General features: G+C 36.2%; 9 protein-coding genes and 1 long non-coding RNA gene across 11 annotated transcripts; 3 read left to right on the top strand and 7 right to left on the bottom strand.

Annotated features, from left to right (window-relative positions):
* Positions 1–508: 508 nt before the first annotated feature.
* LOC122757143 (histone H3-like) lies at positions 509–1,003 on the bottom strand. The gene is given in 2 exon segments (XM_044008537.1): positions 509–876; positions 878–1,003. Coding segments are annotated over 2 exon segments (411 nt in total). The 5' UTR covers positions 986–1,003; the 3' UTR covers positions 509–573.
* Positions 1,004–1,638: 635 nt separating this feature from the next.
* Positions 1,639–2,075, top strand: LOC122757148 (histone H4-like). Its single transcript, XM_044008542.1, has one exon. The coding sequence runs from the start codon at positions 1,704–1,706 to the stop codon at positions 2,013–2,015; it is 312 nt and encodes a 103-aa protein (XP_043864477.1). The 5' UTR covers positions 1,639–1,703; the 3' UTR covers positions 2,016–2,075.
* A 764-nt stretch (positions 2,076–2,839) lies between these two features.
* LOC6577012 (histone H2A) lies at positions 2,840–3,327 on the bottom strand. The gene has a single exon (XM_002002952.4). It carries the CDS (start codon positions 3,271–3,273, stop codon positions 2,899–2,901), a length of 375 nt encoding a protein of 124 aa, XP_002002988.1. The 5' UTR covers positions 3,274–3,327; the 3' UTR covers positions 2,840–2,898.
* Positions 3,328–3,451: 124 nt separating this feature from the next.
* Positions 3,452–3,945, top strand: LOC6587111 (histone H2B). The gene has a single exon (XM_002012656.4). The coding sequence runs from the start codon at positions 3,524–3,526 to the stop codon at positions 3,893–3,895; it is 372 nt and encodes a 123-aa protein (XP_002012692.4). The 5' UTR covers positions 3,452–3,523; the 3' UTR covers positions 3,896–3,945.
* A 366-nt stretch (positions 3,946–4,311) lies between these two features.
* Positions 4,312–5,203, bottom strand: LOC26528678 (histone H1). Its single transcript, XM_015160141.3, has one exon. The coding sequence runs from the start codon at positions 5,152–5,154 to the stop codon at positions 4,393–4,395; it is 762 nt and encodes a 253-aa protein (XP_015015627.2). The 5' UTR covers positions 5,155–5,203; the 3' UTR covers positions 4,312–4,392.
* Positions 5,204–8,218: 3,015 nt separating this feature from the next.
* On the bottom strand, positions 8,219–10,404 carry LOC116804062 (zinc finger BED domain-containing protein 4-like). 2 transcript variants are annotated; one of them, XM_032729704.2, is made up of 3 exons: positions 10,166–10,404; positions 8,840–10,076; positions 8,219–8,775 (listed from the first exon to the last, which is right to left on the bottom strand). In XM_032729704.2, the coding sequence occupies exons 1-3, from the start codon at positions 10,171–10,173 to the stop codon at positions 8,293–8,295; spliced, it is 1,728 nt and encodes a 575-aa protein (XP_032585595.1). In that variant the 5' UTR covers positions 10,174–10,404; the 3' UTR covers positions 8,219–8,292. The 2 variants fall into 2 exon arrangements, with proteins under 2 accessions (XP_032585595.1, XP_043864468.1); XM_044008533.1 differs by having other exon boundaries at positions 8,840–10,404.
* Positions 10,405–10,577: 173 nt separating this feature from the next.
* Positions 10,578–11,033, bottom strand: LOC122757149. The gene is made up of 2 exons (XR_006357061.1): positions 10,898–11,033; positions 10,578–10,777 (listed from the first exon to the last, which is right to left on the bottom strand). It is a non-coding gene; the product is annotated as an uncharacterized LOC122757149 (long non-coding RNA).
* Positions 11,034–11,440: 407 nt separating this feature from the next.
* Positions 11,441–11,912, bottom strand: LOC6587060 (histone H2A). The gene has a single exon (XM_002012611.4). The coding sequence runs from the start codon at positions 11,872–11,874 to the stop codon at positions 11,500–11,502; it is 375 nt and encodes a 124-aa protein (XP_002012647.1). The 5' UTR covers positions 11,875–11,912; the 3' UTR covers positions 11,441–11,499.
* Positions 11,913–12,053: 141 nt separating this feature from the next.
* LOC6587061 (histone H2B) lies at positions 12,054–12,547 on the top strand. Its single transcript, XM_002012610.4, has one exon. The coding sequence runs from the start codon at positions 12,126–12,128 to the stop codon at positions 12,495–12,497; it is 372 nt and encodes a 123-aa protein (XP_002012646.1). The 5' UTR covers positions 12,054–12,125; the 3' UTR covers positions 12,498–12,547.
* Positions 12,548–12,908: 361 nt separating this feature from the next.
* LOC26527542 (histone H1) lies at positions 12,909–13,820 on the bottom strand. Its single transcript, XM_015165043.3, has one exon. The coding sequence runs from the start codon at positions 13,741–13,743 to the stop codon at positions 12,994–12,996; it is 750 nt and encodes a 249-aa protein (XP_015020529.2). The 5' UTR covers positions 13,744–13,820; the 3' UTR covers positions 12,909–12,993.
* Positions 13,821–14,388: the final 568 nt, after the last annotated feature.

Raw genomic sequence — 14,388 nt, 5'->3', positions numbered from 1 at the left:
GGCACATAAGGCAGAAAATATAAAAAATATTTAAAATCCTTTTACTTGTGTATCAAAATGTTTTCAAAAAACACACAATCAGAAATAAGTTAAATCTCAATTGAAACGCAATTGGCTAACTACTGAAAATGTTTAATTTACACTAAACACCAAATAAAAGTGCAACTTTTTTGTAAGTTCAATAAAGCTATATATATTGTTCTGTAAAAATAAGTAAATAAATAAAATGTTAATGCCAGATCCCATTAACAGGATTGCTCCTCCCCCACATAGCCCGGCTGTGTTATTAACAGCACTCTGTTCATGTACTATTAACAGCGTTCTGTTAATAGTACAACCGTTGGCAACATAAAATATTTTCTTTATACGTATAATAGTTTTCAATCATATTCGAGATATATTTTCAATTTATATATTGTAGGACGATCGATTTATTTTTGAGATCAACTAAAATCTGAAAATAGTAGTTTAAGCGAAAATAAGAATCTCCTTGTTAGAAATATTGTGGTCCTGAAAAGGACCGATTTGTTGAATGTTGCTTGTAATAAATACAAGACAGAATAGCGAAGCAATTTATGCGCGCTCGCCACGGATACGTCTAGCCAGTTGAATGTCCTTGGGCATAATGGTGACGCGCTTAGCATGGATGGCGCACAAATTTGTATCTTCGAATAGGCCAACCAAGTAGGCTTCGCTAGCTTCCTGTAGAGCCATCACAGCTGAGCTCTGGAAACGAAGGTCAGTCTTGAAGTCTTGAGCGATTTCACGGACTAAACGCTGGAACGGCAACTTGCGAATAAGCAACTCTGTGCTCTTCTGGTAACGACGAATTTCACGCAGAGCAACTGTACCAGGGCGATAGCGATGAGGTTTTTTTCACACCGCCAGTAGCTGGTGCACTTTTACGTGCTGCCTTAGTAGCCAACTGCTTACGAGGAGCCTTGCCACCAGTTGACTTACGAGCGGTCTGCTTTGTACGAGCCATCGTTTCACAATACTATCTTACACTTTTTTTTTTTTTTTTTTTTTTTTTTTTCTAAGTATGTCACAATTGTTTAAATTAGTTAATTTATAATTGATCTTTAATCTTATGCCTTTTATTTTTTTTTTTTTTTTTTTTTTTTTTTTTTTTTTTTTTTTTTTTTTTTTTTTTTTTTTTTTTTTTTCCCCCTTTTTTTTTTTCCTAATTTAGTTTTTTTTAAATTTTTTTTTTTTTTTAATTTTTTTTTTTTTTTTTTTTTTTTTTTTTTTTTTTTTTTTTTTTTTTTTTTTTTTTTTTTTTTTTTTTTTTTTTTTTTTTTTTTCTTTTAATTTCTTGGCGAGGAATTGGTGGGGGGGTGGGAATTATTGGAGTGTGTTGACTCCCTTCACAAAAGGGGGGGTGGCCGTTCCCCTTCAAGCTCTTTTTTTTCCCAAGTATAGTCACAATTTCAAACTGAATGGTCGCAACCCAAAACACCTGGGATTATATAGAAAACTGGTGGTGCGTTAGAAAGAGATCGACATATTCGTGATCGACAAATAGTGATCGTGTTACTCTACTAAATGTTGCAAGGGTAGTGTGTGAGCGGGATGCAAGCATTTGTGTGCTCTCTCAAGTTTTCGGATATCTCAGTATAAATAGGAGTGATTCTGCAGTTCACAGATCAGTTTATTGCTGACATTCGTGAAGTGCTCTAGTATATTAAAAACAAAAGTGAAAAATGACTGGTCGTGGTAAAGGTGGCAAAGGCTTGGGTAAAGGAGGTGCAAAGCGTCATCGCAAAGTGTTGCGTGATAATATCCAGGGTATCACGAAGCCAGCTATCCGTCGTTTAGCTCGTCGTGGTGGCGTGAAGCGAATTTCTGGACTAATCTATGAAGAAACCCGTGGCGTTCTTAAGGTCTTTTTGAAAAATGTTATTCGCGATGCTGTCACATACACCGAACATGCCAAGAGGAAGACAGTCACAGCCATGGATGTTGTCTATGCATTGAAGAGGCAAGGTCGTACACTGTACGGTTTTGGCGGTTAAGAAAAAACGAGTACAAACAAGCAACTTATTTTCACAACAATCGGTCCTTTTCAGGACCACCAATATATTTCCTTAAAAGAGCTGAAAAATATGAAATTCAATAACTATTCGATTCTCGTTAATAAAGTTTATACTTATCTTGCGCTACTAGTCTAGTCTAGCTGCAATATATATTGGAACAGATGAACAATGATGTATATATTTTGTATCCAACCAAGAAAGAGTACGATGTCGTATTAGCAGAAAATATTATTTTATGCACTCAAAGAATATATACAGACCGAACAGCAGGGCTGCCAACTTAGCCTTTTACCGGCCAGATCTGGCCTTTTTCAACTGTCAATTGCAGGAAAATTTTAAATCTAGCTGCTGGCGGGAAATTTGACATTTTTAAAAATCAAACCATTAAAAAAAATCAAGTCTTCTTAGATCGACGCGTTCATATATACGGACAAACAGACGGACCGGGCTAAATCGACTTAGCTCGTCGCCCTGATCAAGAAAATATATAATTTTATAACCCATTTTCCAATTTTCAATGGGATCAGGGTATAAAAACTGAAATGGCTATATTTCTGGCTATTCTTGAATTTGATCTAGCCGTTTCTAGCAGGTTTGAAAGGGTAATTTTTAGTATTTTCTTGCCCGGAAAAGTTGGCAGCACTGCCGACCAGCAGTATTTCAACTTTTCGACACGTTAATGACTGTGAATGACTGTGAATGAAAAAATGACTGTTTTATTTTGAATTTTTTCTTATATTAAATTATATTTGTATATTTATTTAGACTAATACATGAAAAATTGCATCTCTTTTGTATATTTGGTCGTCCTGAAAAGGACGTTTGGTTTTGGTTTTGGTTTAGATTTGCATTAATTCGTAATTTAAGCCTTCTTTTCGGTCTTCTTAGGCAACAGAACTGCTTGGATGTTAGGCAACACACCGCCCTGGGCAATAGTGACGCCCGAAAGGAGTTTATTCAACTCTTCATCGTTGCGGATGGCCAATTGCAGATGGCGAGGGATAATTCTGGTTTTCTTGTTGTCGCGGGCTGCATTACCAGCCAACTCCAAAACTTCAGCGGCCAAATATTCCATAACAGCCGCCAAGTAAACTGGAGCACCGGCACCAACACGCTCGGCATAGTTGCCCTTGCGAAGAAGCCGATGAATACGACCAACGGGAAACTGCAGGCCAGCGCGGTTTGAGCGCGACTTTGCCTTTCCCTTCACTTTTCCACCTTTACCACGACCAGACATTATATATTTATTTTTTTCTTTTTACACTTCTCCACTCAACAAACAAGAATCGAATGCTCAACATTCGCATCATGTCTACTTATACTTTTTTACCTACCTACTTTTTCAGCTGAAGAGGGTGAGTTGTGCTGTACGCAAACATGAAAAGGTTGTTCGAAAAATCCTACAAATGTTAACCAAGCTGAATTTTTCTGTCAAACATTTGGGAAGTGAGTAAAAGTGAACTTGAGTGAATAATACAATAATAATAATGCCGCCTAAGACAAGTGGAAAGGCAGCCAAAAAGGCTGGCAAGGCCCAGAAGAATATTACAAAGAATGATAAGAAGAAGAAGCGCAAGAGGAAGGAAAGTTATGCTATCTATATTTACAAAGTGCTAAAGCAGGTCCATCCTGACACTGGAATCTCGTCGAAAGCAATGAGCATCATGAACAGCTTCGTGAACGACATTTTTGAGCGTATTGCTGCTGAGGCCTCTCGTTTGGCACACTACAACAAACGTTCAACGATTACCAGTCGGGAAATCCAAACTGCAGTCCGTCTTCTGTTGCCCGGAGAGTTGGCCAAGCACGCTGTCAGTGAAGGAACCAAAGCAGTAACCAAGTACACTAGCTCCAAGTAAATCTTGGCTTGATGTATGCAGAACATCCGAAAGCAAAAGGCCCTTTTCAGGGCCACAAATCTTTTTTCAAAGAATTTTAAATATTTCAATGAATTATCGTGATAATTCGAACGAACAACTATCAAAAATCTTTTGTGTTTATGATGAAATGAAATGAAATGTTTAGCGAAATGAAGCCCAACCAGAACAACAACAACAATCAAAGAAAAAAAGAGAACAAACATTGAAAATTATAATCTTGCCTGAAGGCCTCCGTTGCTCTGGCTTAAAACTTGTTATTTAAAATTCTTTTTAACAATAAGTAAATAAATAAATAATAATCTAGCAATTTTTGGCTAAATTGGCTCTCTCTTTTTATATTGACCTACAGATATGTTTATGAAAGTATTTTTTCTCTTGGAAATATGTAATAGTAGTCCTGAAAAGGACTTTGATTAATTGCAAATTTCATAGTTTTGAAATTCGTTTCTACCCTGCCGAGTAATTTCGAAGTGAAATTACTTCTTTGTTGCGGACGCAGCTTTTGCTTTTGGCTTCTTTGCAGCTGCTTTTTTCGGTGATGCTGCCGAGACAACCTTTTTAGGCTTAGCACTTGTAGTTTTAGGTTTCGGAGTCTTTGGCTTTGCTGCGCTTGACTTTGCCGCCTTTGCTGTTGTGGGCTTCGCTTTAATGGTTCCTAATTTCTTTGCATCTTTGACTTTTGCTTTGTCCGCTTTCTTTTTGTCGGTGCTCTTTTTGTCGGTGCTCTTTTTGGTCACCACAGCCTTCGATAACTTCTTATCGGCAGCACCCTTTACTTTTTTGGTGGCAGATATCTTCTTTTTGGCTGCTGCCGATGCAGTTACCTTCTTAGATTTCTTCTCTATGGAGGATGCCTTTGGCTTGGGCTCCTTTTTGGACGATGCAGACAGCTTAAATGAACCAGATGCACCCTTCCCTTTTGTCTGGATCAACTTTCCACTCGCAACTGAATTCTTCAGGTACTTCTTAATGAAAGGAGCCAGTTTCTGGGCATCGCACTTGTAAGTGGCACTGATATATTTCTTAATAGCCAAAAGTGATGAGCCTCCACGTTCCTTTAGATTTTTTATCGATGCATCCACCATTTGCTGAGTTGGTGGGTGTGTTGGAGGAGCCGCCGTTTTCTTTGCCTTAGATGCGGATGCAGATGCAGGCTTTTTAGCAGCCACCTTCTTCTCAGCTGAGGCTGTTTGGGGAGTTACCGGGGACGCGGATACTGCAACTGCTGAATCAGACATTTTCTATTATTCACTTCTTTACTTTTTACTTTATAACAAACAAAACACAACGTTTTACTTATTGTTTAATTCGAAAATACCATGAAATTTGGTCACCCGTTTGAATGAGAATCGAGGAGGAAGGCCGAACGAGAATGTTTGTACCATTGAATGTACGATACGCAAAAGTTTACAATTACCATTTTATTGACTTGTCTTTTTGAACAGTTTAAATTTTATATCCACACTAAATATGTTTTAGATTGTATTCTGAAATGTTTGAAAAGTTCATAAAATTAGTTTTTACTTACATTTTTATAATTTTATGATTTTTTATTGCCCCTCAAAGTTGAAGTTTGTGTGAATGCAAAATAAGTTATATTAGAAAAACCATTTTTTTAATAAGATAATAATAAAAATGTTAATATATAAATTTAAAAGATAATAATTTAATAATTTCTTAATTAAATGCAACCATTAATATGAACAAACGCAATGGATTTATATATTAAATATGATTTCAACAAAACCATTTGCCGTTAAAAACAATCGCACTTTTGAGCCAACGCTAAACAAAAATCGTTCCGAAAAATAAAATTTTCTCCTTAACATTATAAATATAGTAATAAATATAAATTAAAAATTAGAATGCAAATATTATATTAATATTTTCTTTACTTACTTCAAAAATTAAATCATTTCATACCATCATATTCAACATTACATTTCAGATACACTTATCTTTCGCAAAGAAATACATCAGCGTTAAAATATTATTTTATCTTATGAGACACACAAGGCACATAAGGCAGAAAATATAAAAAATATTTAAAATCTCTTAAGTGTACATCAAAATGTTTTCAAAAAACACACAATCAGAAATAAGTTAAATCTCAATTGAAACGCAATTGGCTAACTACCGAAAATGTTTAATTTAACCAAACGCCTTATAAACATGCAACTTTTTTGTAAGATCAATAAATCTATATATATTGTTATGTAAAAATAAATAAATAAATAAAATATTTTTTTATACGTATAATAGAGTTTCATGATTTCAACAAAACCATTTGCCGTTAAAAACAGTCACACTTTTGAGCCAACGCTAAACAAAAATCGTTCCGAAAAATAAAATTTTCTCCTTAACATTATAAATATAGTAATAAATATAAATTTAAAAATTAGAATGCAAATATTATATTAATATTTTCTTTACTTACTTCAAAAATTAAATCATTTCATACCATCATATTCAACATTACATTTCAGATACACTTATCTTTCGCAAAGAAATACATCAGCGTTAAAATATTATTTTATCTTATGAGACACACAAGGCACATAAGGCAGAAAATATAAAAAATATTTAAAATCTCTTAAGTGTACATCAAAATGTTTTCAAAAAACACACAATCAGAAATAAGTTAAATCTCAATTGAAACGCAATTGGCTAACTCCTGAAAATGTATAATTTACACTAAACGCCTTATAAAAATGCAACTTTTTTGTAAGTTCAATAAAGCTATATATATTGTTCTGTAAAAATAAGTAAATAAATAAAATGTTAATGCCAGATCCCATTAACAGGATTGCTCCTCCCCCACATAGCCCGGCTGTGTTATTAACAGCACTCTGTTGATGTAAATTAACAGCGTTCTGTTAATAGTACAACCGTTGGCAACATAAAATATTTTCTTTATACGTATAATAGTTTTCAATCATATTCGAGATATATTTTCAATTTATATATTGTAGGACGATCGATTTTTTTTTTGAGATCAACTAAAATCTGAAAATAGTAGTTTAAGCGAAAATAAGAATCTCCTTGTTAGAAATATTGTGGTCCTGAAAAGGACCGATTTGTTGAATGTTGCTTGTAATAAATACAAGACAGAATAGCGAAGCAATTTATGCGCGCTCGCCACGGATACGTCTAGCCAGTTGAATGTCCTTGGGCATAATGGTGACGCGCTTAGCATGGATGGCGCACAAATTTGTATCTTCGAATAGGCCAACCAAGTAGGCTTCGCTAGCTTCCTGTAGAGCCATCACAGCTGAGCTCTGGAAACGAAGGTCAGTCTTGAAGTCTTGAGCGATTTCACGGACTAAACGCTGGAACGGCAACTTGCGAATAAGCAACTCTGTGCTCTTCTGGTAACGACGAATTTCACGCAGAGCAACTGTACCAGGGCGATAGCGATGAGGTTTTTTCACACCGCCAGTAGCTGGTGCACTTTTACGTGCTGCCTTAGTAGCCAACTGCTTACGAGGAGCCTTGCCACCAGTTGACTTGCGAGCGGTCTGCTTTGTACGAGCCATCGTTTCACAATACTATCTTACACTGTCACAATTTAAAACTGAATGGTCGCAACCCAAAACACCTGGGTTTATATAGAAAACTGGTGGTGCGTTAGAAAGAGATCGACATATTCGTGATCGACAAATAGTGATCGTGTTACTCTACTAAATGTTGCAAGGGTAGTGTGTGAGCGGGATGCAAGCATTTGTGTGCTCTCTCAAGTTTTCGGATATCTCAGTATAAATAGGAGTGATTCTGCAGTTCACAGATCAGTTTATTGCTGACATTCGTGAAGTGCTCTAGTATATTAAAAACAAAAGTGAAAAATGACTGGTCGTGGTAAAGGTGGCAAAGGCTTGGGTAAAGGAGGTGCAAAGCGTCATCGCAAAGTGTTGCGTGATAATATCCAGGGTATCACGAAGCCAGCTATCCGTTAGTGATGTAAATTTGAGTAAAAACATCGATGTCGATGCCCATAGATGTTTTCGTTGTCAAGCATCGATGTTTGGTTTATACATCGGGTCAAAACTTCGATGCATCGATGTATTTTCCCATTCTATTAAGAAACGTTTTTTTCGGGTTTTAAAGCTTCTTCATAGGTGCTTTCATAGCGTTATTATTTCACTTAAATTATTTTTAACTTAAAAATGAAAAACTTATAGCAATCTTTTCATATTCATGAGACTTATCTTATCTTAAAAATTATTAAACAACAAAAAAAAAAAAAAAAAAAATACGTATGCTTTCATAGCAGTTAATTAAAAATTATTAAACAAACAAAAAAAAAAAAAACGTATGCTTTCATAGCAGTTTTTTTATCTTTCAATGTTACTTATAAACTACATATTAAAAAGAAACAATTAAAAAAAATATTTTTTGTCAATGCTTTGCAGTAACAAAATACGACTTAGTCGCTCAGGTGTCATTCTGTTTCTTTTACGGCACAAAATATTTGAAGCCGCTGAGAAAACCCGTTCAGAGGGAACGGATGATCCCATCACCGGCAAAAATTGCATAGCAATTTTGTACAAATTCGGATATGTACATTTCATGCTTTCCCAAACAGTTATTGGATTACTTTCGAAGGAAGTAAGCGGTATTCGTAGATAAGAGCTTATTTCTACGTCCATATCCACATTCGGGTTGTGACACTGCGCGAGCTGGTGATGGTGGTTCCAAAAAGAATCCGAGTTCCCTGTTGTCGGTGGTATGACCTCTTTGCTTTCATTTTCTTTAAACATAGATTTAATTTTCATCAGTGCATTGGCACATGCAACTGGATCTTTAAAATGTAATTTTTTAAATCTAGTATCAAGCAACGTGGCCATTGCTAGAATCGATACCTAAAACAGTACATTACAAATATATATTTAACGAAACTACCAATTAAGAGTATTTGAAATATACCTGCTCAATCGATCCCATTCGCCTTTCTATTTCGAGAAGCAGGAACTCCTTCATATCCTTCGCTTCTTGTGTGTTGTCACTTAATTTTTCTAATTTGTCTTTGATGATGCTGACAATGGGTATGACCGTACTGGCCGTACAATATTTGTCTCCGCTGACAATTTTCGTTGCTTCCTCAAGGGGGCGTAGCATTGTAAGCACATTGTTTAACAGCTCAAATTCCTTTCCGGTAAGCAACATTTGGTCATTTGGAATACTCAGTAAAATGTCGTTCACTTGCGTTTTGACCTCCAAAAAGCGCTCTATCATATAATATGTACTGTTCCATCTCGTTGGAACATCCTGAATAAGTACTTTATCTGTTGCTTTCCTTAAATGGTCGCTGGCCACACCACTATGGTTAAAAAAAGCAACGATTGATTTAGTTTTGGCAATACATCCATTTACGGATTCCCTTTGGATGGCCGAGCGAGCAATAAGATTAATCGTGTGCGCAAAGCAGGGCAGGTGAATTTTGGGCCCAAACGTTATCTCAGCAGCTTTTTTAATATTTGTACCATTGTCTGTGACAATAGCTGTTACTTGCTTTTTGTCAATGTTCCAATCTGAGCAACAGATTTCCAGCATTTCGCTCAGATATGGTCCTGTGTGACGCTCGCTTAACTGCATAGCTCCAATTGTCAATGAAGACATTTCCTGCTCCAAGAGAAAATGAGCAGTGATCCCTAAATAGCTGCGCATTGACATTTGGTCACTCCATATGTCCATTGTTAAGGATATGCTCTTTCCAGTCAGCCTTGTTCTCCACAGATCTTTCATTTGACTGTACTTCTCATCGAGCCATTTGGTTACTTTATAACGCGAAGGAATTTCATAACGAGGTGCGACAGTATTCATCAAATAAATGAATCCAGCATTTTCAACAATTGAAAACGGCTGAATGTCCTTTGCGATCATGTAAACAATTGCATCATTTATTTTTTTTGTTTTTTGTCCTTCTCCTCCAAAATCCGTGATATTTTGGAAGCTTGCAGCTATTGAAGCTTGTCGTGGCGTCCCACTGTTAGACACAGGTGTCTGGTCTTCTTCCCTTATTTTATGCACATTGCGTAGATGATCTTTCATATTCGTAGTGTTCCCTGCAGTTTTGATTGTTTTGCCGCAAATATTACATTTCGCACTATTGCCATCAATTTTGGCGAAATGCTTCCAGCAAAAACTCGTCTTTGTTGTTATTCTAAAACAATTGATTTTGTCGTATAAATATATGTACATATGTACATACATAAATAAATACATATAAGTAATGTTACTATATTTACTTACTTCGGCATTGCAATATTTGCTGCTTAAGTTTGTATAACTGCACTTTCAGGCAACACACGACAATATACGCAAAATATGTATAAAATCAAACCAGCGACGTTTTGGAAAACATCGATGCATCGCTTAAAAACATCGGTGCATCGCTTAACATCGGTATCAATAAAAACATCGGAAAACATCGGTAAACATCGCCAAAAAAACATCGATTGTCGATGCATCGATGTTTTTTCACATCACTACTATCCGTCGTTTAGCTCGTCGTGGTGGCGTGAAGCGAATTTCTGGACTAATCTATGAAGAAACCCGTGGCGTTCTTAAGGTCTTTTTGGAAAATGTTATTCGCGATGCTGTCACATACACCGAACATGCCAAGAGGAAGACAGTCACAGCCATGGATGTTGTCTATGCATTGAAGAGGCAAGGTCGTACACTGTACGGTTTTGGCGGTTAAGAAAAAACGAGTACAAACAAGCAACTTATTTTCACAACAATCGGTCCTTTTCAGGACCACCAATATATTTCCTTAAAAGAGCTGAAAAATATGAAATTCAATAACTATTCGATTCTCGTTAATAAAGTTTATACTTATCTTGCGCTACTAGTCTAGTCTAGCTGCAATATATATTGGAACAGATGAACAATGATGTATATATTTTGTATCCGACCAAGAAAGAGTACGATGTCGTATTAGCAGAAAATATTATTTTATGCACTCAAAGAATATATACAGACCGAACAGCAGGGCTGCCAACTTAGCCTTTTACCGGCCAGATCTGGCCTTTTTCAACTGTCAATTGCAGGAAAATTTTTAATCTAGCTGCTGGCGGGAAATTTGACATTTTTAAAAATCAAACCATTAAAAAAAATCAAGTCTTCTTAGATCGACGCGTTCATATATACGGACAAACAGACGGACCGGGCTAAATCGACTTAGCTCGTCGCCCTGATCAAGAAAATATATAATTTTATAACCCATTTTCCAATTTTCAATGGGATCAGGGTATAAAAACTGAAATGGCTATATTTCTGGCTATTCTTGAATTTGATCTAGCCGTTTCTAGCAGGTTTGAAAGGGTAATTTTTAGTATTTTCTTGCCCGGAAAAGTTGGCAGCACTGCCGACCAGCAGTATTTCAACTTTTCGACACGTTAATGACTGTGAATGACTGTGAATGAAAAAATGACTGTTTTATTTTGAATTTTTTCTTATATTAAATTATATTTGTATATTTATTTAGACTAATACATGAAAAATCGCATCTCTTTTGTATATTTGGTCGTCCTGAAAAGGACGTTTGGTTTTGGTTTTGGTTTAGATTTGCATTAATTCGTAATTTAAGCCTTCTTTTCGGTCTTCTTAGGCAACAGAACTGCTTGGATGTTAGGCAACACACCGCCCTGGGCAATAGTGACGCCCGAAAGGAGTTTATTCAACTCTTCATCGTTGCGGATGGCCAATTGCAGATGGCGAGGGATAATTCTGGTTTTCTTGTTGTCGCGGGCTGCATTACCAGCCAACTCCAAAACTTCAGCGGCCAAATATTCCATAACAGCCGCCAAGTAAACTGGAGCACCGGCACCAACACGCTCGGCATAGTTGCCCTTGCGAAGAAGCCGATGAATACGACCAACGGGAAACTGCAGGCCAGCGCGGTTTGAGCGCGACTTTGCCTTTCCCTTCACTTTTCCACCTTTACCACGACCAGACATTATATATTTATTTTTTTCTTTTTTACACTTCTCCACTCAACAAACAAGAATCGAATGCTCAACATTCGCATCATGTCTACTTATACTTTTTTACCTACCTACTTTTTCAGCTGAAGAGGGTGAGTTGTGCTGTACGCAAACATGAAAAGGTTGTTCGAAAAATCCTACAAATGTTAACCAAGCTGAATTTTTCTGTCAAACATTTGGGAAGTGAGTAAAAGTGAACTTGAGTGAATAATACAATAATAATAATGCCGCCTAAGACAAGTGGAAAGGCAGCCAAAAAGGCTGGCAAGGCCCAGAAGAATATTACAAAGAATGATAAGAAGAAGAAGCGCAAGAGGAAGGAAAGTTATGCTATCTATATTTACAAAGTGCTAAAGCAGGTCCATCCTGACACTGGAATCTCGTCGAAAGCAATGAGCATCATGAACAGCTTCGTGAACGACATTTTTGAGCGTATTGCTGCTGAGGCCTCTCGTTTGGCACACTACAACAAACGTTCAACGATTACCAGTCGGGAAATCCAAACTGCAGTCCGTCTTCTGTTGCCCGGAGAGTTGGCCAAGCACGCTGTCAGTGAAGGAACCAAAGCAGTAACCAAGTACACTAGCTCCAAGTAAATCTTGGCTTGATGTATGCAGAACATCCGAAAGCAAAAGGCCCTTTTCAGGGCCACAAATCTTTTTTCAAAGAATTTTAAATATTTCAATGAATTATCGTGATAATTCGAACGAACAACTATCAAAAATCTTTTGTGTTTATGATGAAATGAAATGAAATGTTTAGCGAAATGAAGCCCAACCAGAACAACAACAACAATCAAAGAAAAAAGAGAACAAACATTGAAAATTATAATCTTGCCTGAAGGCCTCCGTTGCTCTGGCTTAAAACTTGTTATTTAAAATTCTTTTTAACAATAAGTAAATAAATAAATAATAATCTAGCAATTTTTGGCTAAATTGGCTCTCTCTTTTTATATTGACCTACAGATATGTTTATGAAAGTATTTTTTCTCTTGGAAATATGTAATAGTAGTCCTGAAAAGGACTTTGATTAATTGCAAATTTCATAGTTTTGAAATTCGTTTCTACCCTGCCGAGTAATTTTGAAGTGAAATTACTTCTTTGTTGCGGACGCAGCTTTTGCTTTTGGCTTCTTTGCAGCTGCTTTTTTCGGTGATGCTGCCGAGACAACCTTTTTAGGCTTAGCACTTGTAGTTTTAGGTTTCGGAGTCTTTGGCTTTGCTGCGCTTGACTTTGCCGCCTTTGCTGTTGTGGGCTTCGCTTTAATGGTTCCTAATTTCTTTGCATCTTTGACTTTTGCTTTGTCCGCTTTCTTTTTGTCGGTGCTCTTTTTGGTCACCACAGCCTTCGATAACTTCTTATCAGCAGCACCCTTTACTTTTTTGGTGGCAGATATACTCTTCTTTTTGGCTGCTGCCGATGCAGTTACCTTCTTAGATTTCTTCTCTATGGAGGATACCTTTGGCTTGGGCTCCTTTTTGGACGATGCAGACAGCTTAAATGAACCAGATGCACCCTTCCCTTTTGTCTGGATCAACTTTCCACTCGCAACTGAATTCTTCAGGTACTTCTTAATGAAAGGAGCCAGTTTCTGGGCATCGCACTTGTAAGTGGCACTGATATATTTCTTAATAGCCAAAAGTGATGAGCCTCCACGTTCCTTTAGATTTTTTATCGATGCATCCACCATTTGCTGAGTTGGTGGGTGTGTTGGAGGAGCCGCCGTTTTCTTTGCCTTAGATGCGGATGCAGATGCAGGCTTTTTAGCAGCCACCTTCTTCTCAGCTGAGCCTGTTTGGGGAGTTACCGGGGACGCGGATACTGCAACTGCTGAATCAGACATTTTCTATTATTCACTTCTTTACTTTTCACTTTATAACAAACAAAACGCAACGTTTTACTTATTGTTTAATTCGAAAATACCATGAAATTTGGTCACCCGTTTGGATGAGAATCGAGGAGGAAGGCCGAACGAGAATGTTTGTACCATTGAATGTACGATACGCAAAAGTTTACAATTACCATTTTATTGACTTGTCTTTTTGAACAGTTTAAATTTTATATCCACACTAAATATGTTTTAGATTGTATTCTGAAATGTTTGAAAAGTTCATAAAATTAGTTTTTACTTACATTTTTATAATTTTATGATTTTTTATTGCCCCTCAAAGTTGAAGTTTGTGTGAATGCAAAATAAGTTATATTAGAAAAACCATTTTTTTAATAAGATAATAATAAAAATGTTAATATATAAATTTAAAAGATAATAATTTAATAATTTCTTAATTAAATGCAACCATTAATATGAACAAACGCAATGGATTTATATATTAAATATGATTTCAACAAAACCATTTGCCGTTAAAAACAATCGCACTTTTGAGCCAACGCTAAACAAAAATCGTTCCGAAAAATAAAATTTTCTCCTTAACATTATAAATATAGTAATAAATATAAATTAAAAAATTAGAATGCAAATATTATATTA

The sequence above is a fragment of the Drosophila mojavensis genome, unplaced genomic scaffold (assembly GCF_018153725.1).
Source record: "Drosophila mojavensis isolate 15081-1352.22 unplaced genomic scaffold, ASM1815372v1 contig_36, whole genome shotgun sequence".
Lineage (NCBI taxonomy): Eukaryota > Metazoa > Arthropoda > Insecta > Diptera > Drosophilidae > Drosophila > Drosophila mojavensis.
Note: the sequence above shows the minus strand (reverse complement) of the source record. Positions and strands in the feature narration are given on the sequence as shown.

Coding starts and splice junctions, on each gene's coding strand:
- LOC6577012 (XM_002002952.4), bottom strand. CDS start 3,273: ATGTCTGGTCGTGGTAAAGGTGGAAAAGTGAAGGGAAAGGCAAAGTCG.
- LOC6587060 (XM_002012611.4), bottom strand. CDS start 11,874: ATGTCTGGTCGTGGTAAAGGTGGAAAAGTGAAGGGAAAGGCAAAGTCG.
- LOC122757148 (XM_044008542.1), top strand. CDS start 1,704: ATGACTGGTCGTGGTAAAGGTGGCAAAGGCTTGGGTAAAGGAGGTGCA.
- LOC6587111 (XM_002012656.4), top strand. CDS start 3,524: ATGCCGCCTAAGACAAGTGGAAAGGCAGCCAAAAAGGCTGGCAAGGCC.
- LOC26528678 (XM_015160141.3), bottom strand. CDS start 5,154: ATGTCTGATTCAGCAGTTGCAGTATCCGCGTCCCCGGTAACTCCCCAA.
- LOC26527542 (XM_015165043.3), bottom strand. CDS start 13,743: ATGTCTGATTCAGCAGTTGCAGTATCCGCGTCCCCGGTAACTCCCCAA.
- LOC116804062 (XM_044008533.1), bottom strand. CDS start 10,138: ATGTATTTATTTATGTATGTACATATGTACATATATTTATACGACAAA. Junction 8,776..8,839: donor GAATGGGATCGATTGAGCAG/GTATATTTCAAA, acceptor GTACTGTTTTAG/GTATCGATTCTAGCAATGGC.
- LOC6587061 (XM_002012610.4), top strand. CDS start 12,126: ATGCCGCCTAAGACAAGTGGAAAGGCAGCCAAAAAGGCTGGCAAGGCC.